This window comes from Arvicanthis niloticus, chromosome 7, assembly GCF_011762505.2.
Source record: "Arvicanthis niloticus isolate mArvNil1 chromosome 7, mArvNil1.pat.X, whole genome shotgun sequence".
NCBI classification, from domain to species: domain Eukaryota; kingdom Metazoa; phylum Chordata; class Mammalia; order Rodentia; family Muridae; genus Arvicanthis; species Arvicanthis niloticus.
Genome location: NC_047664.1, coordinates 3,717,060 through 3,741,426, shown reverse-complemented (window position 1 = coordinate 3,741,426; position 24,367 = coordinate 3,717,060). Strand labels below are relative to the sequence as shown.

The window sequence follows — 24,367 nt, the reverse complement described above, 5'->3', positions numbered from 1 at the left end:
ATTGGGTGTAGCCTACATGCCCTAACCAGCGTGGAGGATTTGCAATAGTCAATTCTCTGCTTCCTCCACTTTAGTCCCAAGGAAAACTCAAGTGGTCAGTTTTGGCACTTTACTGACTCGAGCCACTGAACAAGCTCTGTCTCCTGTTGCGCTTACTGGAGCCCGATGTTGGACGCCAAACTGTTGCAGCCCGTACTGCCCGTTCCGGTCCGAGGGTCAGGGTCTAGCGAGAGAGAGAGTGGGGATAAAGGGGAAGAGACGGGAAGAATGGAGACAAGACAGAGATTCTGATCAAGTCTCGTTTATTGAAGGGAATTCTGAGCTATTTATAGGCTTTTGCCACGTGCCTTGCAGGTGTTGATATGACGTAAGCCTTACAGGCGTCTATAGCGTGGACAGCACGTGCACCGCAATGCCTTGCAGGCGTGGATAGCACGTGTGCCTTACAGGCATGTATGGCGTAGATAGCACGTGGACAGCACGTGAACTGCAATACCTTGCAGGCGTGGCCACCACGTGCACCTTGCAGCTGGGGGCAGTAAACAGTAACACAAAATATGTGGGATATCAGAGTGTGCTTCAGCTGTTGTAGGCTATTGAAAACCAAATCTTTCGTCAGGGTATATGGTTCCAGATGGCTGCAAAGTTGATCTAGCCGCTTTCTGCTAAAGTCGGCTCCCAACAGGTCCCCCTTTTTAAATTTTTTTCAAAAGGGAAGGCTGGGAAAACTTACGGAAACCGTGCCTGTCCTAGGTTGGAACAAAGGACCCCAGCCTCCCTTTCCCGTCCTTGGATACTCAACAGCCATTGGTTGAGCTCCTGTCTTAGGATGGTGAGGCCTCCCTTCTTTTAGGGGCAAGGGTCTCGGTATGCTCTCTTACCCGTCACTGACTATCCGGCTTAGCGCGTAAGTTAGGGGTTAATCCTCATCAGTCTTGATGACAGAGGTTTCAGAGTCCCCTACTTCCAGCCTGTAATAGTGGACCTGTATGGGTTTCATTTGAATAGTATCTCGTACAAAAGCCATCAGTTTGTTGAACCTTATTAACCCAAGAGACAAGAGACTTAGCAATGCCTGAACAGTCAGTATAAAAGCAACACTCTTTTTTAAGGGTAACACATAACTCCCTCTATCAGAGGAGTAAAAAGTGTAAGCCTCTTCTATTCTGTTTATAAATGTCTTATATCAGAATCTAAATCTATATAAATACAAAACTGATCATAGCTTTGATCTAAAGAAAACTAAGGAAATCCCTGTTCCTGCTCTAGTCAATCTCAAACCCAAAAAACAACTATAGTAACTGTGGTAGTGGGTTTTCTGCTAATCTAAATTCCCACTAAATCTAAAACAATCTAGTTCCCCACTAAATCATAAGTCAGGGAATCAAGAGTCCAATAGAGCCACCCTGGAGATATGGGTGGTGATGTCTTCTTCAGCACTGATAACTTCCCAAGTCAGGTTTACTCGTTGATCTGTTCCAATTTGAAGGCAATTGTGAAGCATCTTTATGTTTCCTGTGAAGAAAAAATACGCTTCTCAGGGGGTTTCTCCTCCCTGGATTTGTTATTGTTGTCTATTTGTTTAATCAGTCTCTCTGGCAGCCAACGTGCAGCATCTGCAGTTTGGGAATATATGCAAACAGAACCTCTTCCCCAGATAAGCACTGGGTCTGGCCCATTCCAGGTTCCAGTTAATGGATCTTTCCAGAGGACTGTTGCAAATTTTTTTTTTTGTATCAGGATGCCAGAATCTATCTGCAGCAGATTTTCCTTCAGAATCCAAATTTAAAAAATTTAAAATAAAGAGTGCATGATGAAGGATATTTTTGGGGGATCCCTTGGTAGGGTACCATTCCCCCTTTTTAATTTTTTCAAATTGACATTTAATGGTTTGATGTGCCCTTTCTACCATAACTTGGCCCTGTGGATTATATGGAATACCCGTTTTATGTAGTATTCCCAATCTTTCACAAAATTGGTGGAAACTGGAGCTTGTATAACCTGGGCCATTGTCAGTTTTTATCTGTTTAGGCACACCCATTACAGCGATTGTAGCAAGCATATGAGCAATCACATGCTTGCTTGCTTCTCCAGTTTGTAATGTTGCATAGATGAAACCACTGTATGTGTCTACACATACATGTATATATTTTTGCTTGCCAAATTCATTATAATGAGTAACATCCATTTGCCAGATACTGTTTGATATCAGTCCCTTTGGATTTACACCCAAATGAGGAACTGGTAAAAGTTTAACACATGATTGACATTGTTTGACAATTTGTCTAGCTTGTTCTCTGGTAATTTTAAACATAACTCTTAAGGTTTTAGAATTAAGGTGATGTAACTCATGAGCCTTTATGGCCTGATCCAAATTAGATTTTTGACCTGATAAAGTCACTGCAGCTATTCGAGTAGCTAGGTCTGCCTTGGTATTTCCTTCAGAGAGAGGACCTGGTAGCCCAGTGTGGGCTCTCAGGTGTCCTATAAAGAATTTACACTTTCTCTTCAAAATTAATTGTTGGCACTGTAAAAACAAATCAGCTGCTTCTGAGGAATGCTTTATTTGTGCAGCAGTTTCTAGCAGAGGGATAGACTGAGCTATGTATGAGCTATCTGTATAAATGTTAATGGGTTGATTTGGAAATGCTTGAAACACAGCAATAACAGCATGTAATTCAACCAATTGAGCTGACACAGATGATGTAGCAAAGGAGATTACTTGATCTTTAAAGGCATAAGCAGCTGTTCCTGATGAGGAACCATCAGTGAAAACTAGCAATGCTTCCTTGATAGGTTCATGTGCAGTACGAGATGGAAAAACAAATTCATGATGATTACAAAACTGAACCAATTTATCTGGTGGATAATGATTATCTATCTGACCAGCAAATGAGGCACATGCAATAGGCCAGACTTCAGAATTCTGCATAAGCCAATCAACCTGATGCCTTGTATAGGGTTGTACTATGACATCAGGATCTTTTCCAAAATATTTTTGACTGTTATCTCTGCCTAACATAATCATATCTGCTACAGCTGCATAGTATGGATTAAGAACCTTCTTGGGGGATGAGGGAAGATGAACCCATAATATGGGTGCAGTTTGCCAAAAAACTGCAGTAGGAGTTAGTTTAGTGTTAAAAATAAGAAAATATAAAGGCTTAGAATAATTAATATGAATTACAAATTGGGATGAAATAGCATTCTCTACCTTCTGTAAGGCTTTTCTATCCTCCTCTGTTAGAGCCCTGCCAGATTTAGGGTCAGGATCTCCCTTGAGAATATCAAACAGAGGCTTCAATTCTCCTGTTGTAAGTTTCAAATATGGTCTTAGCCAATTAATGTCTCCCAGTAGTTTTTGAAAATCATTAAGTGTCTTAAGGGAATCAGTCCTCAGTGTGGCTTTACTATTAATAATACTTGGACCATTAATCTGAAATCCTAAATAGGTATATGGGTCTTGTAATTGCACCTTTTCTGGTGCTATTTGTAACCCTGCAGTCTGTAAAGCTGTTCTAAGATCATCAAAGCACTGGAGTACCTGTTTTCCATCTTTTCCAGCTATCAAAATATCATCCATGAAATGAATCATGTAAATTTGCTTCCACATAGTTCTAACACCCTCTATGGCAGAAGCCACAAACTTTTGGCACAAGGTAGGACTGTTAGCCATACCCTGAGGCAATACCTTCCATTGATATCTTTTCATAGGTTCTCTAAAGTTTATAGAGGGAATACTGAAAGCAAAACGTTTTCTATCATTAGGATGTAAGGGGATAGTAAAAAAACAGTCTTTTAAATCTATAACTATTTTATAATAACCTAAAGGTATGGCCACCGGTGTGGGCAGCCCAGGTTGTAAGGCTCCCATTTTAATCATGGTTGCATTAACAGCCCTCAAGTCTTGCAACAATCTCCATTTTCCTGATTTTTTCTTAATGACAAATATTGGGGTGTTCCAGGGAGAGTTACTCTCTTCCAAATGCCCTGCCTGTAATTGCTCCTGCACTAGCAACTGGGCAGCTTGTAATTTTTCTGTGGTTAGGGACCACTGATCCACCCAGACGGGCGAGTCCCCTTTCCAGGTGATGGGATCCGCACAACGTCCTAGGGGTGCAGCTGAATCAGTAGCCCCCATCAAAAATACCCCAAGCCTCTTCTTTCATTGTTACCATAAACTTCAGTAGGATGAATAATTTCATCTTCACCTTTTCCTAATCCTTTGTCTGGGGAAAGCTCAGAGTTTACCATTTGAGCCATGATTACTTCATTAGGGCTGCACATAATCAATCCCAACTGGGATAACAGATCTCTGCCCCAGAGATTAATGGGAAGGCCTGAGATGACATAGGGTTGTATATTTCCTGTATTTCCTTCTTTATCTTTCCACGTTAGCACCTTAGAGCTTTGTAGTGGATTTTGACTTTGGCCAATACCCCTTAAATTGGTTAAGGTTGGGGTCAGAGGCCAGGTAGCAGGCCAATCACTTTGTTTTAGGATAGTCACATCAGCTCCTGTGTCAACCAAGCCTTGGAATGCCTTTCCATCTAGCCAGATTGTCATCATAGGTTTTTGTTTAACTATAGGCTGTACCCAGTATGCATCAGAGGAACCAAAACCTTGATCCCCTCTTTTAGGATTCTTATATTTGTGATTAGTAGGGTACAATGGAAGTAACAATAGTTGAGCTATCCTCCTTCCTGTAGGAATGGTGACTATGTTCTGAATTGCCTGCGCCATTACCTTAATCTCACCCTGATAATCATTATCTATAACTCCAGGAAAAATTTGTAATCCCTGCATAGTAGTACTGCTTCTTCCCACTATCAGGCCAAACACATTTGGAGTGGTCCAAACACTCCAGTGGGTAAAGCCTGAGGTCCCATTTCTGGGGTTAATACTGTGTGGGTGGCAGAACTGAGGTCCAGTCCTGCGCTTCCTGGTGTTGCTCGACTAAGTTCAGAAAGGGATTGGTGTTTGCTGGTAGGACACTGACTGCTCCATAAGCCTGTTTTGGCTTGTGTTGGTTCGGGGCCTGGAGCTGGCCCCTGTTCCCGTTTCCCTGATCATAGAAAAGGGTGTTACCTTGTGCGTCTCTTTTAGACATACAATGACTAGCCCAATGCCTTCCACGTTTGCAACGTGGGCAGAGCCCAGGCTGTTTTCTGGGCTGTCTCTGGCTTAACTCATTTTCTACTTTGCAATCTCTTGCAAAGTGTCCAGGCTTACCACATTTAAAACATGCCTTTCTGTCTTTATTTGCCAAAAAATCTCTTACAGATTTTCCTTGCATAGCAGCTGCCATAGCTAAGCCCTGTTGATAAGAGGGACCTATGTCAGAACAGAGTCTGATATATCCCGTAAGGTCTGTCTTTTTCCTATAAGGTCTAATGGCCGCTTGGCAGGCAGGATTAGCATTTTCATATGCAAGTTGTTTCACATAATCTACACCTGCCTCTGCATTGCCAAAAATCCTCCCTGCTGTTGTCATTAATCGATGAACAAAGTCAGAAAATTGTTCATCAGGCCCTTGCCTGACTGCTGTTAAAGATGCACCAGGGTCTCCCTTTACCGGGAGTTTACGCCAAGCCTTCATGGCTGCATTTTGAATTTGAGCATATAAACCTGGGTCATATTGCATCTGGTTATCACTAGAAGCAAATTGCCCTTCTCCTACTAAGGCATCAAAGGACCAACCATTGCCTGCCTTAATGTTTCTCCTAGCTGTCTCTTTACAATTCTCATGATACTCTGATTTCCAAATAAGATAGTCTCCACCACTAAGAACTGCCCTCACTAACATATTCCAATCACTAGGAGTTAGCCACTCCTCTGCAACAGATTCTAAAATTGCAAGAGTAAAGGGAGCAGTGGCACCATATTGAGATACTGCATTTTTTAATTCTTTAATAATTTGAAAATTAAACCCTGTGTGATGTCTCCAAGCAACCCCTTGAGCGTCTCTGGTCTCTGATACAGGGAAAGCCTTAGCGTCTCCCTCCTCTGGCTGATCTGTAGCTGAACTAAGGCTAGAGGATAGGGACTGCCTTTGGACACCAGGTTGAGGAACATGAAAATCTGGGGGATTTTCGCAGTTAGTCTCTTGAGACCTCTTCCCTGTCCTTAATTTCTGTAACTGGTTACTTAAGCCCTGATACTCTTTTTCTAACTCTATCAGTTGTTTAAGGGTAGTAATTTTGTCCTGTAACTCCTTTTTAGGATCTACAACCATTGTCTCCATTGGGGGAGCACTTGGAGGTGGAGGCACATAGGGAAAGGGCATTTCAGCGTCATAAAATTTGACTTCCTCTTCCTCTCGGTCAGCACAATCTGGCTCTGACAAATTGTCATCAACCTTTGGCTGTATTTTGGATTCTAACTTACGCTTCTTTTTATTTTGAACCAAAATGACAGCATTCAAGAACAAAAGCAGAAAATTAACACATGTGAGCAGCAAACAAAACCAAAACAGAGAGTTGAATTCAAGCTGACTAATTTCTTGTCCCATTTTCATTACCTTTCTCGAAACAAACCAAAACAGAGAGTTGGATTCAGGTTGACTAATTTCTTGTCCCATTTTTCTTACCTTTCTCAACTCGGCAGATTCCTGCGGCAACCAACAGATCCTTCTTCCGTAAAGTCCCTCACTGGGTCTCTCGTTCCCGCTGCCTCTCGTTGAGCGCCAAACTGTCGCGAACCCCCCACGCTTGGGCACCAAACTGTTGCACTTACTGGAGCCCCAGGTTGGGCGCCAAACTGTTGCGCTTACTGGAGCCCGATGTTGGACGCCAAACTGTTGCAGCCCGTACTGCCCGTTCCGGTCCGAGGGCCAGGGTCTAGCGAGAGAGAGAGTGGGGATAATGGGGAAGAGACGCGAAGAATGGAGACAAGACAGAGATTCTGATCAAGTCTCGTTTATTGAAGGGAATTCTGAGCTATTTATAGGCTTTTGCCACGTGCCTTGCAGGTGTTGATATGACGTAAGCCTTACAGGCATCTATAGCGTGGACAGCACGTGCACCGCAATGCCTTGCAGGCGTGGATAGCACGTGTGCCTTACAGGCATGTATGGCGTAGATAGCACGTGGACAGCACGTGAACTGCAATACCTTGCAGGCGTGGCCACCACGTGCACCTTGCAGCTGGGGGCAGTAAACAGCAACACAAAATATGTGGGATATCAGAGTGTGCTTCAGCTGTTGTAGGCTATTGAAAACCAAATCTTTCGTCAGGGTATATGGTTCCAGATGGCTGCAAAGTTGATCTAGCCGCTTTCTGCTAAAGTCGGCTCCCAACAGTCTCCCATCTGTGTTTCCTTTAAATTCCAGTAAACAGACATGTTACTTCCTTGGTTAAGTTCGCTCAGAAAAGTTTTATTATTTTTGCACTACTATACAAGCACCCTGCCACTGAGGTGTACCTCCAGCCTTTAAAAAAGTGCGATTGTGGGTACTATAAAGATGGTTCCGTGGTTATGCTATTGTAGGTACTATAAAGATGGTTCAGTGGTTATACTATTGTGGGTACTATAAAGATGGTTCCGTGGTTATGCTATTGTAGGTACTATAAAGATGGTTCCGTGGTTATGCTATTGTAGGTACTATGAAGATAGTTCAGTGGTCAAGAGTGTGTGTGCACTGCTCTTTCTGGGGATTGTAACCCCAGCTCCAGGAGCATCTGATACTTATGACCTCTGTGGCTGCACTTGCATTTATGTGATGTACCCCCCACACACCCACACAAATACACATGCACACACACAAATACACACACATGCATGTGCACACACACACACCTAAAATAAAAATAAATCTTTTAAATGCTATTGTAAATGGCATCAGTTTCTTAATTTCTTTGTGGTGGTGGTTTATTTGGGGGTGGGCTTTAGCCCAGAATCTAGCACACATTAATCATGTGCACCCCACCAAGCAGCAGCCCAGCGCGACTTTACTACTCTCTCCTCCCTCCTCACCTTCTTTTAGTCCTTCCTCTCTGGTATAATTTCTTAGGCTAGGATTCCTGAGTGGGTTATTTTAAATTTTCTTGATTTATTGTTGAAAATACATTTTCCCATACAATCTTTTTATTACAGTTTTTTGTCTCCCCAACTCCTTTCAGGTCCTCCACACATACCCACACACCAAATCCACACTTTGTTTCTCACTTTCATTAGAACACAGAAAAGTATATGATTATGATAATGATAATGATAATGATAATGATAATGATAATGATAATGATAATGATAAGAGGACAAACCAGAGCAGGACAGAATTAAGAAGCAGGGGAAAAGAGCCAAAGAAAAAGCACAAGAAAGAAACACAGATGCTGAGACAAAAACACAGACAACCCTTAAAAATAAAATCATAAACTATAGTATGTAAGCAAAAGATCAACATGATTTTAAAAATTGCTCAGGCAGAGCCGTGAGTGAAGTAAAACCTCCAAGTCCTTGTTCATTTGTGCTGGCCACCTACGCTGGGCACGGGCCTGCCCTTCAGCATGGATTGATTTTTACTCCCATGGAGAGAACTAAATTTTCCTTTGCGGGTGATTATAAATTAAATATAGCTTCTGGTTTAGGGATAGGGGCTTGTGCCTGCTTCCTCTGTCAGCACGGGGACCCGTCTGGCTAAGACCTGTGCAGACCCTGTTAGTGATGTCATAGTCCTATTTGTGTCAGTCCTGTTGGGTCTGGAAGGCCTTGATCCCTTGGTGTCTGTCATTCACACTGGTTCCCACTGGCTCCACAGTTTCCTGAGCCCAGAGATGAGAGACTGACTCCCAAGGTGTCTCACTCTCTGCACATTGTGTACTGTGGATGTCTGTTTGTTCCCATCTATGGCAAGAAGCTTCTCTGATGATGGCCGAGTGAGGCCCTGATCTATGGGTACAGTAAAATGTCCTTAGGCGTCATTGCAGTGCTGTGTTCCTGTAGCAGAGTAGTGGTGTTTGGTTTTACCCTAGGTCCCTGGCCTGTCTAGTGTCAGGTTCTTGGTCATGGGTAGTGTCAAGTGTGGGTTTCCTCTCATGGAGTGGGCCTGCAGTCCAACCAGGCAGTGGTTTATGTCCACAAGCTTGGCCACCAGTGCATGACAGTGTCTTGACAGTTGCAGACCTCAGGGTTTGTGGCTGGTTGGTGTGTGCAGACTGTCTTCCAGTACCATGAACATAAGTGAATAGGGTGAAGGCTGTTGTTAGGCCGCAGCTTGACCTCTGCCCCGTGGTCAGTGAGTTCTATAAGTGCTGTTGGCAACAGAGCTGTGCCATCTTTAAGAAACTTCTGCTGTCTTGTATCTCCATACAACTCCTCAAATGGCCCTTAGCTTTAGCTGTTCCCACCCTATTTGATCCTCCTGTCCCTGCCCTCCACTCCCACTGTCGATCCATAGCTGTCCCTTCTATTTCCCCTTCCTAGAGAGATCCTTCCCTCCCCTCAGTCTTTTACTCTGTAACTCCTCTCTGTGGTTATATGGATTGTGCCCTGTTTACTGAAGGCTTACAGCTAAGATCCTCATATAAGTGAATACATGCCACATGTACCTCACCTGTCTCTTTGCATCTGGGTTACCTCACTTGGAATGCTTTTTTCTATCTCTATTCATTCTCCTGGGATTTTCATGATTTCATTTTTAATAGCTGAGTAATATTCCATTGTGTACATGTACTACATTTTTAATCCATTCATCCATTGACAGACATCTGCTGCTATTTCTAATTCTTGGCTATTATAAATACAGTATCTATGAGCATTGTTTATAGTAAATGTCTCTGCAGTAGGATGTAGAGTCCTTTGGGTATATGTCAAAAAGTGGTAGAGCTGGATCTTGAGGGACATTCATTCCTTGCTCCCTGAGGAGCCACCATGCTGATTTCCATGGTAGCTGGACAAGTTGCACTTCAGTAATGAATGAGTATTCCAGTACCCTTGCCCCACACGCTTGCCAGCGTGAGCTGTTTTTTTTTTTTTTTTTTTTTTTTTTTTTTTTTTTTTTGATGTTGGTTATTCTGATGGGTATAAGATGAAATCTCAGAGGAGTTTTGGTTTCATTTCCCTGATGACTAAGGATGTTGATCATTTCTTTAAGTGCTTCTCAGACATTTGTATTTCATCTTTTGAGAATTCCCTGTTTAGATCTGCATTCCATTTTTAAATTTGATGGTTTCTTGATGTCCAGTTGTTTCAGTTCTTTATTTTAGATATTAGCCCTTTACCAGATGTGTGGTAGTTGATAAAAATCTTTCCTATTCTATGGGCTGCCCCTTTGTTCCAGTGATGGTATCTTTTACCATATAGAAGCATCTCTGTTTCATGAGGTTCCATGTGTTAATTATTGTTCTTAGTGCCTGTGCTGAGGGTGTTCTGTTCAGGAAGTCTTTTCCTGTGCTAATGAGTTCAAGTGCATTCCCCACTTTCTTTAATCAGGTTCAGTGATCTGGTCCTGTGTTGAGGTTCTTGATCCATTTGTAGTTAGGTTTTGTGCAGGATGATAAACATGGATCTATTTGGAGTCTTCCACATGCAGCCATGCCGTTTGATGAACATTTTTTTGAAGATACAGTCCTTTTGTCCAGTGTGTATTTTTGGCTTCTTTGACAAAAATCAGGTGTCCATAGTGTGTGGAGTTTTATCAGAATCTTCAACTTGATTCCACTGATTTTATGCCTGTACCCTCCTGGCTTCATTACTCTTGTTCTACAGTGCATCTGGAAATCTGGAATGGTGATAGATACCTCTAGTCATTTTTTTTTTTATTACTCAGGATTTTTTTTTTAGCTATACTCTGTGTGTGTGTTTCTATATGAAGCAGAAAATTTTCCTTTCAAGTTCTGTGAAGAATTGTGTTGAAATTTTGATGGGATGTAAATATAACATTCAATAAAAATATGAAAAAAACAGAACAGAGGAAGTTATGGAAAAAATTTTTGATGGGGATTGCATTAAACCTATAGATTGCTTTTGGTAAGATGACCATTTTCACTGTATTAATTCTACCAACCCATAAGCATGGGAGATCTTTCCATCTTCTGATACCTTCCTTAATGTCTTTCTTCAATGTCTTAAGGTTGGTATTACACAAGTATTTAATTTGGTTGGTTAGTGTTGCCCCAGATAGTTTTTGTGAAAGGCTTTGTTTCCCTGATTCTTTCTCAGGCCATTTGTCATTTGTGTATAGGAGGCTAGCTACTGGGTTTTGTGTATTGATTTTGTATTCTGCTACTTTGCTAAAAGTGTTGATTAGCTTTTCCTGGTGGGGTTTTTAGGATCATTTATGTATAAAATCATATTATTCACAAATAAGCATACTTTTATTTCTTCTCTTCCTGTTTGTCTCCCCTGACCTCCTTCAGTTGTCTTATTGCTCTAGCTAAGACTTCAAGTTCTATCCCACTGAAGGCATGCAGAGAGCAGACAACCTTGTCTTGTTCCTGATTTTAGTAGAACTGCTTTGAGTCTAAGTCCCTTTGGGTTGGTGTTGGCTGTACACTTGCTGTAAATCTCCTCGATTATGTTGAGGTACGTCCCTTGTATTCCTAGTCCCTCCTTCTTCCCTTTTTTGAAACTCTTGGAACTGAAAGTGTTTTGAATTTCACAATTGGAAATATCTGCATATACTATAATGAGGTATCTTCAGCTAGCAACATTAAATTCATTTATGTTCCATGTATGAGCAATGTATATACATACGCACAGTATAGTTTTATACAATATTTTTAGTGTGTTTGTATTTTTACCACATTCTGTTCCATGAAGTCAGACACAAGAGTTTTCTAGGCATAGTGTCAGGCTGATGCTCAAACTGTCCAGATTCTGGAGCATTTCAGGTATTAGATCTCTACATTGATGCTCTTAGCCTGAGGCAGTGAGTGCAGAGTAGAATCACGGATAATGTGTGGCCTGGACCTGGAACGGACAGGGTTTGGTGCCTTTTAAAAATGTGACTATTAATCTAGGTGGGAAGAGCATCTCAGGCCTGACTGTGTTGGCTCAGAGGCCGGACAGCCAAGAAATTAATGAAGGATATGGCTAGTCCAAAGAGACAAGAGTGGGGAAAGAAAATGACGCTGAAGGATCAACAATCCTGGCCCTGGAAGTCTTGGGAACAGTTTAGAAACTGAGACATAAGTGCATGCATGTGTGCACATGTGTGTGTGTGTGCATGCGTGCACACGTGCATGAGTGTGGAGACCAGAGGGAAACCTTGGGTGCAATCCTTATGAATGTTATCCACCTTAAGAAAGGATCCCTCATTGGCCTGGAGATCCCCAATTAGGCTGGAGCAGGTGTGCAGAGAGCCTCTGAAGTCTTGCTTTGTTCACTTCCCCAGCACTAAGATTACAAGCAGGCTCCTTCCACCTCTCCTGCTTTTTAATGAGGGTATTTGTGTGGCAAAGCATTTAACTAAGCTATCTCCCCAGTCCTTGCAATTTACTTTCTTCCTTTTTAATGATTCTTTACATTTTATTTTATTTTTATTTATGTGTCTAAATAACCTGGGTGCCGGTGCCCACAGAGTCTAGAAGAGGATGTGAGATGCCATGGAGCTGGAGTTGTGTTGTGAGCCACCCAACTCCAGAGTGTGGAACTGAACTCGGCTCCTCAGGAAAAGCAGTACATACTCTTAATGAATGAGCCATTTCTCCAGCTCCTGTAATTTCTTAAAATAAATGTTTTGTGTCCCCATTGTCCAGTGGATAGCCACCAACCATATGTAGCCAGATGTTAGGCAGTTAGAGGTGGCTAATGATGTGTATGATAACTTATAGTACCCTATCAGTCATCAACCAGTTTAGGAGTGTGTGTCTCTCTGTATTGATGGGAGTCAAACTGAGGACCTCACATGCAAGGTAAGTGCTTTGCCACTAAACTCATACTTCAGCTCCTGAGACAGTTTTAAATGGCCAAGATAGAGATAGAAAATTTTATTTTCAAGAGAAGTTGATAAAAGAACTTTTAAAGTAAATCTATTAATATAAGAACTTGGGGTTGGTGAGATGGCTCAGAAGGTAAAGACACTTGATGTTAAACCTGCCGATCAGGATTAACTTTCCAGAATCCATGTGATGGGAAGAGAGAGCTGGCTGGAGGTTTTCCTCTGACCTGTGCAAGCATGTGTACATGTACACATGTACAACCATGCATATGCTCACACTAATAAATAACTTTTAAAGCTGGTTGTCTAGGATTCCTTCTCATTGATACTTTAAAAGTACACTTTTCATTTAACACTTTGAAAGGGGTTACATCCCCTGAGAGACTGCTTCTGCTCACCGTGTGTTGTAAGTAGATAAATGCACATAACAGACTCTGCTTATCTTGTGCTGTAAGTAGATGAATGCACTTCACAGACAGCAGCTTCCATCCCTCTAAAAACACCATTAAGAGTGCCAGGACTGTGCCTGTCAGCCATCCCAGCACCCAGGAGGCTGAACACAGGACTGCCTTGACTTTGAGGCTCCTTTGGACTTCAATAAGACCCTGTCTAAAAGAAGAGAGGGAAGAAGGAAGGAAGGAAGGAAGGAAGGAAGGAAGGAAGGAAGGAAGGAAGGAAGGGAGGGAGGGAGGGAGGAAGGGAGGGAGGGAAGAATTAAATAGCTGGCGATTTGAATGTAGAAGCAGAAGAATTAGGAATTCAAAACCATCCTAGACTATATCCTAAGCTTGAGGTAAGCTGGGACACGTAAGTCCCTGCCCCCTCAAGACCCACCCCCAACAACCACAAAGCCAAGGTTGGTTCCCATGGTCTAAACTCTTGAGGGGTAGAAACCTTAAGACTGTAGGATCAGGAATTCTGGGCTATCCTCGGCTTTATGAGACTAGGTTGAGCTACATAAAGCCTTGCCTCAAAAAGAAAAAAATAAAAAAGAAAGAAAAGAAAAAAAAAAAAAACAAAAAAAACAAGAGAGACTGCATGATATTTGCATACCAGGAGAAGATATTTGCAATACATAACAAAGGCTTTGTGTTCAAAATATGTGATGATGGTGATAGACAGCGAGGTGGAAATGAGTGACAACACTTCAGATGTCCCATGTGGCCAGTGAACACACAGGAGCTTCATATGGATCATTAGTGAAACACCAGTGAACATCACACTTTAGCCGCTTGTGCACATACAGATGGCTAATGTGGAAATAGGATCAGATGCTAATCCGGAGATAAAGCGGCTGGAGATTGGTTTGCACATTTTGGAAAGCTGTCTATGATTTGGTAGCTTCACTTTTAGACTTATACATGGCATGCACATATGACTCAGTGATGTCACTTCTCGGTTCATACATGGCATAACCATATTACATGTTTTTGACAACAGGGTCAAACAACTCTAAAGTTTCAAATAAAATGAATGAGGTGGATGATACTACCGGTACATGCTATAATGATATCTACACTTGGGATGCTGAGGTGGATGTGACCAGTACATGCTACAATCACATCTACACTTGGGACACTGAAGCAGGAAGCTTCCTGCAAGTTGAGGATGGTCCTGGTCTACACAGTGAGACCTTGCTCAAGGAAAACTAAATCGGAAAGGAAAGAAAATTTCTCCTGCAGTGAATTAGTCTAAGTGAGCAAAGCAATTCTTGAATACGCCCTTATAAACATAGCAATGAGGAAAAGGCCAAGTGAAGTACAGTACATAGTAAGTAATGCTGTGTCTGCGCCAGGCCTGGAGTGTTTCAGATGACACAGGGGAGGTGAGAGTAGACTGTAAGACTGATAATGACCTGAAATTAATTCATTTCAGCAGAGTGGTATTCCATCTTGGCTGTGATTCAGAAATACAAGGAACTTTCAAAAACTAAAACTGAATCTCATACACCAGAAAGAAAGAAAAAAATCCATGATCACCATGTGATCGAGCTATCCTCCTGTGGCGCTCTGGTTATATGTCTCTGTTCATAGTGTAAAATAGCTGTGTTTCACTGAGCACTGTATAGTCCCCAAAAGGCAGAAGCAGCTTGCAGGATGCTGACGGTGAAGGTGAGAGGCAGTGCCCACAATGGAAGGTCACACAGTTTTTAAAAGAAGGGGCTACAGAGATGGCATAGTGCTTAGGAGCTCTTGGTGCTTCCAGTGTTCAAGTCCAAGCACCCATTCTGAATCTGCCTCATCCTGGTATCATCTATGCCTTCTTGCTCTTGTCTGGCCACTGAGGACACCTGTACATATAGCTGTATACTCAAACACTCGAATATATAATAAGTGGTTTAAAAAATGCAAAGTTTTAAAAGAAGGAAATGGAGGCTGAGGTCATATATAGGTCAGGGTAGGTTTCTTACCCAGGGTAGCATGAACATTGTCCTGAGTTCAATCTACAGCACCACAAAAGTGGGGTGGGGGGTGGGGGGTTCTGGGGTGGGAGGTTGACACTCCAAGCTAACCCTGGCTACATGGCAAAAGAAAGAGGAAGAAAGAAAATCTGACATATTCTATAAACATGGATGAACCTTGAGGATTTTGAGCTAAGTAAAAATAAGCCGTTTATTTAAAAATATAGTGTCCTTACAAGATGGCTGGGCAGGTAAACGTGCTTGCTGCCAAGCCTGATGGCCTAAGTTTGATTCCTGGGACCTACATGGTGAAGAGAAATGATTCCTAGAAGTTGTCCTCTGACCTCCACAGTGCGTGTACACACACACACACACACACACACACACACACACACAAATGTAATGAAAAAATAAGGTGAATGCTATGTGATTCCACATGTAGCATCTGGAGTGGGGCATTTCATAGAAACAGAAGAGCCAGGCTTGGGTCTTGTGCTGCAGGCCTGTAACCCCAGCTCTCAAATTCAAGGCTCTTCTGAGCATAGTGAGAAAGACCTTGTTCCTGGAATGATAGCAGCAGAAATACAAGTTGTGAATGCCGGGGGTGGGGGGTAAGAATCGGTGGGATAGGGATTGTTCAATGGATGTAGAATTTGAATTTTGTGAGATAAAGAGACATAAGGCCGGCTTCAGGAAAGCATGAAAATACGCAATAATAGTTCACTAAAGACTTTTAACAGTTAAGATTGCTTCCGTATGGGTTTTACACAGTCAAATGGAGACAAGCAATTACTGATGTCATATAATGGCTCCTGGCTTAGCTTCAACACACACATGTCACTTCTCATTTTGCTTAGTGGCTGGAGGAACTATATTCCCATTCCTAGAGTCTGAACTCTTTATCTGCACAATAATGCCACCCAGGCATCTCAGACAGAGCAATGTGCACCAAAGAGCCAGACCTTAACACTCACAGTCCGCTTCATAATCTGTTTCCATTTTACTTATTTTAGTTATTACTGTTGCTGGTGTTGAGGCTTGGACTAGGGCCTAGGCCTGGCTAAGCTCACATGTCTACCACTGAGGTATGCTGCTAGGCCCTACGAATTGGAGAGTTTTGTGTGTGCAGGTGTGTGTGGGTGTGCGGATGCGTGTGTGCACATGCACCTGAACACATCATGAAGCATGTGTGGAGGTCAGAGGACAAGTTGCAAGAGTCTGCTGAGCCATCTTGCTTGGTTTTTAGACCTATTTATTTCATGTGTGCGTGTGTGCAAGCAAAGGCCAGAAGACAACTTGTGGGTGTTGATGACTTGGAATTTTAAATAAATTACTTTATTTAAATCACAAGAAAATTTTCAGGAGTGGGAAGGAATTAGCCAAAACCTCCTTCAGTCTTTCACCTAGTCGAGTGAACAACTATAGGGCACCTAAACCTGTAATCTTCCTGGTTCTTTTTCTTAGGAATTTGTAGACTTTTCCTGCTAAGACCTCAATTTGTATTTTTGAAGAACAGAAAGAAGTTCTGTGAAGTGTTGAAATAATTTAAACCATCTAAGACCAAGACATACATAATGAAACAATGCATACTATTTGTATAAAAGAGGTTAGTATTTGTTTAAAAATTTGTCGTTTGTCTTTTTGTTCCTAACCTAAGATGTGAGAGTTTTTTATTGTTTTGTTTTGGTTTTTTTGGAAGAAGATGTTTTTGTTTTTGAGACAGGCTTTCACTAAGTAGCCTTGGTTGGCCTTGAACTCAATATATACACCAGGCTAGCCTTGAACTTGCAGAGATCTACTTGAGTCTACTCTTGAGTGCTAGGACTAAAGTGTACACTACCATTCCTAGACATTTGCAAATGAACATTTAAACAAAATGCGCAGTGTCTTAACTTCGTGGCTTGTGTGTGCCTATAATCCTAACACTCAGGAGGCCGGAAGCAGGAACATCTTATCTGAGGCTGGCCTGGACTACATACATAGTAAGATGTGAGACCTGTCCCCAAAACAGCAGCAACATAAACCCAGGCTTGGTGTACTACATTAGTGAGCTCCAGCCCAGCCCCAGAAACATACGGAGACCCTGTCCAGCAAACAGAACAACAAAAGCTACTTGTTTTCTTGAATAAACCCTTGGGCTCTTATAAACAGCTATTTTAAAGTACTTAGTTTTTTTTTTTTTTTTTCCAGGACATGTTCTCGTAGACAACTTTAAAATAACAGGATCTGAAGTGGTTGAGAATGTCTCTGCCAAGTCGACAAACAGCTATTGTTAACCCCCCTCCACCAGAGTACATAAACACTAAGAAAAATGGGCGACTGACGAATCAGCTGCAGTTCCTACAGAGAGTGGTCCTGAAGGCTCTGTGGAAGCACAGCTTCTCCTGGCCTTTTCAGCAGCCTGTAGATGCTGTGAAACTCAAGCTGCCTGTAAGCACTTCATGACATGTTAATTTTAAAATAACTTTTCATTTTTGAATTCATGTGTGTATGTATGTGCGCATGTGTATGTGTGTGTATGTATGCATGTGTGCACATTTCAAGATACTCGTGAAGGTCAGAAGACAGCTTTGTGGGGGTCAGTTCTCTCTCTCTCTACCCTGGGTTCCAGGGACTGAGTTCAGGTTGTCAGACCCATGGGATTAGTACTTTCCCTACTAAGCAAGCCATCACTGACCCAGATCTCAGGTGATTGAATCTAGGCAGAAGGGGAGCCTTCTAAGGAGCCCAGAAGCCACATGGTAGTAGACCAAAAGGAGCAAACTCAGTAAAGATACAACCTGTGGAGACTTCGTATGTTTTTGCATAAAGCACCTCAATTAGGAATGGGCATTTGATGAAATATGGGAGAGACTGTCACCAAGATGCAGGAGCCAAATTCAGCGCCAGCACCTGCAGGAGTCAGAGCCCCAGCCTGCGTGGTGGTCACCTGTGGGAAGTGGAAGTGGGGGATGGGGTCATGGAAGATGCTACTTTCCAGCCTTCCTCAAAGAATACTGGGAAGTGCAGGCTGATAAATTCTCTTCAGGGCTAAGCTTTGGAGGAAGCAATTTTAAATTCTAAAAACTATATTGAAAAGCACAGGCACTCACACATGCTGTGGTGTATTTGTACAGGTCAGAGGACAGTGGTTGACTTTCAGGACTTGGTTATTATGCCTTCCACCTTACTGTCTGCTGCTGGACTGCACCCCGGGCGAGCTGCCTTTCTCTGCCTCCTACCTCACATGGGAGCACTGAGATTACAGATGTGTACCACCACATCTGGTTTCTTACGTTGTTCCAGGAGATACGGCTCCAGCCATCAAGCTTGCATAGCTCATACTTGTACCAGCCAAGCAAGCCCTCTCCCTGATCCACAGTCTGTTAACTTTATTGTTTATCTGCTCGGGTATTCTACATGTCAATTTTAAAGAGAAAATCTTACAACTATCTATAAGAAAAATTAGTTGGGGATGGAGAAACAGTTCAGCATTAAGAGCAATGGTGCTCTCCCAGAGGACCTGGATTCGATTCCCATCACCCATATGGTGGCACATGCTGTCTGAAACTCAGTTCGAGAGATCCAGTGAGACCTGATGGAGATCCCCTGGGAATGTCAGGGATCCAGTGCCCTCTCTGGCCTCTGTAGGCACCAGGCACACATACACTCCGCCGATTTACCTGCAGGCAAAGCATTCATACATATAAACATGTTTAACTTACAAATATTGTGAAATATACATAATTATACATTCGATTATTCAGGACCCCTGAAGACTGCCCTAAGTGTTCTCTCCTTTCTCCAGTCCCAAAATGAAACTTAATGATATATACGTGATAGTCTCATTTTACAGTTCAAGATGAATTGTGTAAGTTTTCTTGTTATAACATGCCATGGCAGCCTTCGGATGAAGAACAATGGCCCCGTAAACCTCCTCTGTGAAGGCATCCCATTCAACTTTAAGTCTCACTTGAGATTTTAATCATGTAGTAACAGTATGATACATGACAGTCAGTGAATCAGGGAACTGGGATTTTTCCCCTGGGTCTGTCAGGTTCCATAAATCCCCCTCTTCATCACTTTCCTTTTGTATTTTTTTCAAAAATAATTTAAAATCTTGTTTTTGCCAATCTTATAAGTTTTTTCATTATTTATTTGCATGTGTGTGTGCAGATACACCAAGGCAGGAACATGGAAATTGAAGGACAGCTTTGGGGAGTCTGTTCTCTCTTTCCACTATGTGGGTCCTGCAGTGCCAAGTCAGGTTGTTAGGCTTAGTGGGGAGGAGCACCTTTATGGTCTGAGCAACCTGTCAGCACTGCCTGCCTCATAATCATTAGAAGCTTTACCTTTCCTCTGGAAAGGAATGCTGTGACAGCTAGCCTTGGCTTTCCTTACTAAAGACTCTGGCTTCCAGGCTATTGACAAGGGTAATAGTTTGAATTCCTTAGAGATGTACAATTTATAAATGGTTTAAACCAATAGTTGTAGTGAATTCCTTTTTTACATGTAATGAACCTATACTGAACCCAAGGCCTCAAAGCATACTAAACGAGTATTCATACCACTGAGTTACATCTCCTTTAAAAAATATATTATTAATTTACTGTAGTGCGGGGATGAAGCCTATGGTCTTGTACATGTCATACTAGCTCTTGACTTCTGGCTACACCCTCAGCCTCATTCTAATAATAGAATTTTTCAAACCTACAGGACTATTACACCATCATAAAAACCCCAATGGATTTAAATACAATTAAGAAGCGGTTGGAAAATAAGTATTATGAGAAGGCTTCTGAATGCATAGAAGACTTCAACACAATGTTCTCAAACTGCTACTTATACAACAAGGTATGAAAGCTGTTATCACACCGCCTCTTCTTTGCTGTTGTAACAAAGTATGTGTAACAAGTATGATTTGAGAGTCCAGGTCCCGATTAGAAGTGCTTCAGTGTTGTTTTTGAGGGGAGTGGGGAGGGACAGTTTGAAACACAGTTTCCATGTACTGACCTCAGCTTACCTATTTTTATTACATATGCTGGTTTTTATTATTTTTCTCTTAGTGTGTGAACATGTGTAGAGGTCAGAGAACAGCTTTCAGGAGTTGATTTTCTCCTATAGTGGGTTATGGGGTGGGACAGGCTCATATGGCAAGTGTTTTAACCAATCCTGAGCCATCTCACTGGCCATAATTTGCATATTTTAAGAAAAAGTGTTCTCATTGGATTTCATAATTTTAATAATTAATCTATTTGCTCAACTTGTTTTCAGCCCATTGGCTGTATTTTTACCTGAATAGCTAAAATGGGCCAAGGAAAAAATGAAATACCAAAGCCAGACTATAACCCAGGAGGCTGAGGCAGGAGGATTTTGTTGAGTTTATGGATAGCTTGGGTACAGTGTAAGACACTGTCTCAAGAAGAAAAAGAAGCACTGGTGGGCTGGCTCTCTGTGGCCATTGTTCAGGGTTTCCTTTATCCAATTGATGTCTTAGTTATGGCTGAGCACCTGATGACACATTCATCTTAGTTAAATTTTCTAGCTATTGCCTAGGTCAGAAACCTAATGACACACTTTGCAGTGCTGAGGACTGAACCCAACCCTGGCATTTTATCAGGGTGTCCATGGTAGGGATGTTTCACTGTCAGGCTGCAGCTTTCACATTCCTTAGGAGTAGCTTTGTTTTCCTCAGCGGTGAAGTAAGGCTAGGGGACACTACAGGGAGCACAGGTTGTGTAGGGCCGTTGACTCCCTCAGACGTGAAGAGCTTGGCTCAGCAATGCCAGCCTATTCAAGAGTAGAAACCCTAACTGCGGACTCCCTTTTGTATTCCTGTGTTGGTCAGATTACATTTCTTTGGCATTCAGAAAAACCACTCTGACCCTTTTTTAAAGGTGAGGGGTTGGATGCTAGAACTTGAGCTCTCTCCTGCTACAGTATTTTCTAAATAGAAGTGATAAGACCTGCCGAAGACTGCTATGACATAGTCTACAAAGAAATGTGGTCCAGCAGCCACCCTATGTGTCCTTAGCCTGTTTCCAACGTGTTTTCTAGCCTGGAGATGACATTGTTGTTATGGCCCAAGCTCTAGAGAAGTTGTTTATGCAGAAATTATCTCAGATGCCACAAGAAGAGCAAGTTGTGGGTGGTAAGGAGAGAATAAAGAAAGGTAAGGTCAGAGTGCATTGTTGACTATTCCACTGCTACTCTTGTGGAGTATGTGTGTGCGTCTGTGTGTGCATGGGTGTATGTGCATGTGTTAGAACAAAACATAAATAAATAAAAAAATAGAATCCTATAAAAGACATAGACACGTGGAAGTCCTTTTATGTCCAATTCTTTTGAAACAATTGAAACCCATTTAAACCGTCTCCTTCACCTTAATCACACGAATTACACGGGGGGCTGCCATGCAAGTGTGCAGTTGTTTCTGGTCACATGATGATGTTTATCAAATTGAGGCCCAGTTGATTGTGGTTGCTGATGCTATTCTTGGTGGCTCTTGTATCTGTGTGCTGTGTCAGTAAGAGGACCCAAATGGACTGTGGCTGAGAATGAAGTTATTGAGTCTAAGATTTCTTTTCTTTCTCTTGTAGTTGAAAATATTTTACTGACTGAGCTATCCGTTATACCTCCTTTCTTAATTTATATTTTGAGATATAAATTGCTTTCTCTAAGTTGTCCAGGCTGGCCTTCAACATGTGATCCTTCTGCCTCTTGAATGGCCTCGGTTATCAGCCTGCACCACCATCTCTGGCTATACTAAATTTTTTTAGAGCTGATCATGTTATTTACACAAAGACATATATAAAATTAATTTTAATATTCAATAGAGCATCATCAAGAGTTGACTGATTTTGTATCAGTAAAAATATTTATCTTTTGTGTTTGCTTGCAAACTTTATACAATTTACAGTTAAATGGCTAGAGTACAGGAGGTTATAGTGGGTCTTGCTAGACATCATTTTTATTAATAGTACTATGTACCTTTTCCTTACTGTTGACAGATTTTAAGATGTCTAATTGTGAGGGTTTTCTGCATCAGCCATGCATGATACTCACTATAATCTCCTGTATTCCAGCCACTTAACTATAAATTGTATAATATTTGAACTGAAAAGATACTTTTTAAGAAGTGAAGTATGAGGCACCACATGTGTGCATGCCCATAGAGACCAGAAGAGAGTGTCAGATCCACTGGGAATGAATGAAGTTCCAGGTGTTTGTGAGCCAGCATGTGGTAGAAATCAAACCTGGGTGCTCGAGGGAATCATAGAGTGGTTTTAATCCCTAACCATGGCTCCAACTTCTACATATTTTTAAATTTTTCTTTTCTCACCCTCCATTCATCCCTCCCTTCTTCCCTCTCTTCTTATTTTTGAGGCAGGATGTCTTATAGCCCAGACTGGCTTCAAACTGACACTCCATGTTGGGGAGAATGGCTGTGAGCATGCAGTCCTCTCCCCTCTACTTCCAAGTGCAGGGCCTGTGGGCAGAAAACACCACACCAAGTCTTACACGGTGTCGCCTTTTTCCTTCCTCCTCTTCTTCTTATTTTCTTTTTTTAGATTTATGGATGTATTGTGGTGGTATATGCAGGTACCTGCAGAGGCCAGAAGAGCTAACGTTACAAGCAGTTATAAGCTGCCAGATGTAGGTGCTGGGAACCCAAACTTCAGTCCTCTGGAAGAGCAGGAAATATTCTTAACCACTAATGTTAGTATTCTGTCTAAACTCCACCTCCACAGTTACCTGGCAACAGCCAGGTATGTTCCTCCCCACAGTTACCTGGCAACCGCCAGATAGGCCTGGTCCACTATAAAAGGGGCTGCTTGCCCCTCTGCTTTCTCTTACTCTTAATCTCTTACCCACTTGCCTCTCTGTCCCCTCCCCCCTTCTCTTTCTCTCTCTCCACGTGGTCAAGGCCAGCCTCTACTTCTCTACTTCTCTTCTGTCTTCTTCCATCTTCTCTCCTGAATAAACCTTCCCCCCTTGGAACTGTGTGGTCTGGAGTGGTCTGTTCTGAACTGGGGTAGGACTTCTAACAACTAACAACTAAGTTACTTCTCCAGCCCCTTGAATTTTTTTTTTTAAAGAAGCATTTAGTATATTTTTCTCTTTTTCCAGGAGTCAGGATTGAAGCCAAGGTCCTTTGTAGGCTAAGTCTGTGTCTGTCACTAAGCTATACCCCGAATCCTTTTGGCTTAATGAGGGTCTCATTAAGTCGCCTCAAATTCACGGTCCTTCTGTGTCAGCCTTTTTTTTAGATGGGATTACAGGCATATTGCAACTATACTCAGTAAGACTTTCTTCTTTTCCTAATTACAGCATGTTGATTGTGCAAACAGTGTCTGAACTCTGTGCTCAGTCACCTTCTGTGTTACTTTATTTCCTCCCCAGCCCCCTTAATGGTAGCCTTTCACGTCGGTGGCCTGCACCAACTGCCACCAACATGGTAGTTCTCCTCATGATCTTGGTGACAACCATTCTGACCGGGTTAAGGCAGAATGGCAAAGCAATTTTTCTTTTCTATTTTTTTTTTCCTTCTCAGATAAGATCTTATAGATGGCAGGCTGGTCTGTAATTCCTTATGGAAACTATGGGCTGCCCTTGAGCTCCTGATACTCCTGCCTCAGCCTTGCCCAGAGCTGATCTTGGCCTAGCTCTTTCTTTTAAAAATGTAATTGTGGTTTTTATTTTCTAACTTTATTCATGTATATATGTTTAGGTCTGCATTTCAGTGTGCACACGTGCGTTTAGTGCCCGCAGAGGCCAGAAGCAGGATCAGACCTAGAGCTAGAGTTGCAGACCCGTGAGCTGTCCAGCGTGGATGCTGGAGATCATCTCAAGCCCTTTGCACGAGCAGCAAGTGTTCTTAACCCCGACCCACCACTCCAGCCCCCGATTTTCATAATGGCTAGATATTTAACACCTTTTCTTGTATTTGCTAGCCTCATACTTCTGTTCTTGACAAATGGCTTTTCAGTTCATCTCTCCACTTATAGCTGAGTTATTCATGTTAGTTCTTATACGTTTTTAAAAAGATTTTTAAAAAATGTGTGTGAGTGTATGTGCACTTATGTGTATGTACTTCTCTGTACCGTGT

General features: G+C 42.2%; 1 protein-coding gene across 6 annotated transcripts in view; it reads left to right on the top strand.

Annotated features, from left to right (window-relative positions):
- Positions 1-24,367, top strand: part of Brdt (bromodomain testis associated) — a 71,315-nt gene that overhangs the window by 9,451 nt on the left and 37,497 nt on the right. For all 6 annotated transcript variants that reach the window (XM_076937801.1, XM_076937800.1, XM_034508694.2 and 3 more), the window contains exons 2-5: positions 16,744-16,885; positions 17,470-17,709; positions 19,975-20,112; positions 21,316-21,430. In XM_076937801.1, coding sequence (XP_076793916.1) covers positions 17,521-17,709; positions 19,975-20,112; positions 21,316-21,430 — 442 coding nt within the window. In that variant the 5' untranslated portion in view covers positions 16,744-16,885; positions 17,470-17,520. The remainder of the gene's footprint in view (positions 1-16,743; positions 16,886-17,469; positions 17,710-19,974; positions 20,113-21,315; positions 21,431-24,367) is intronic.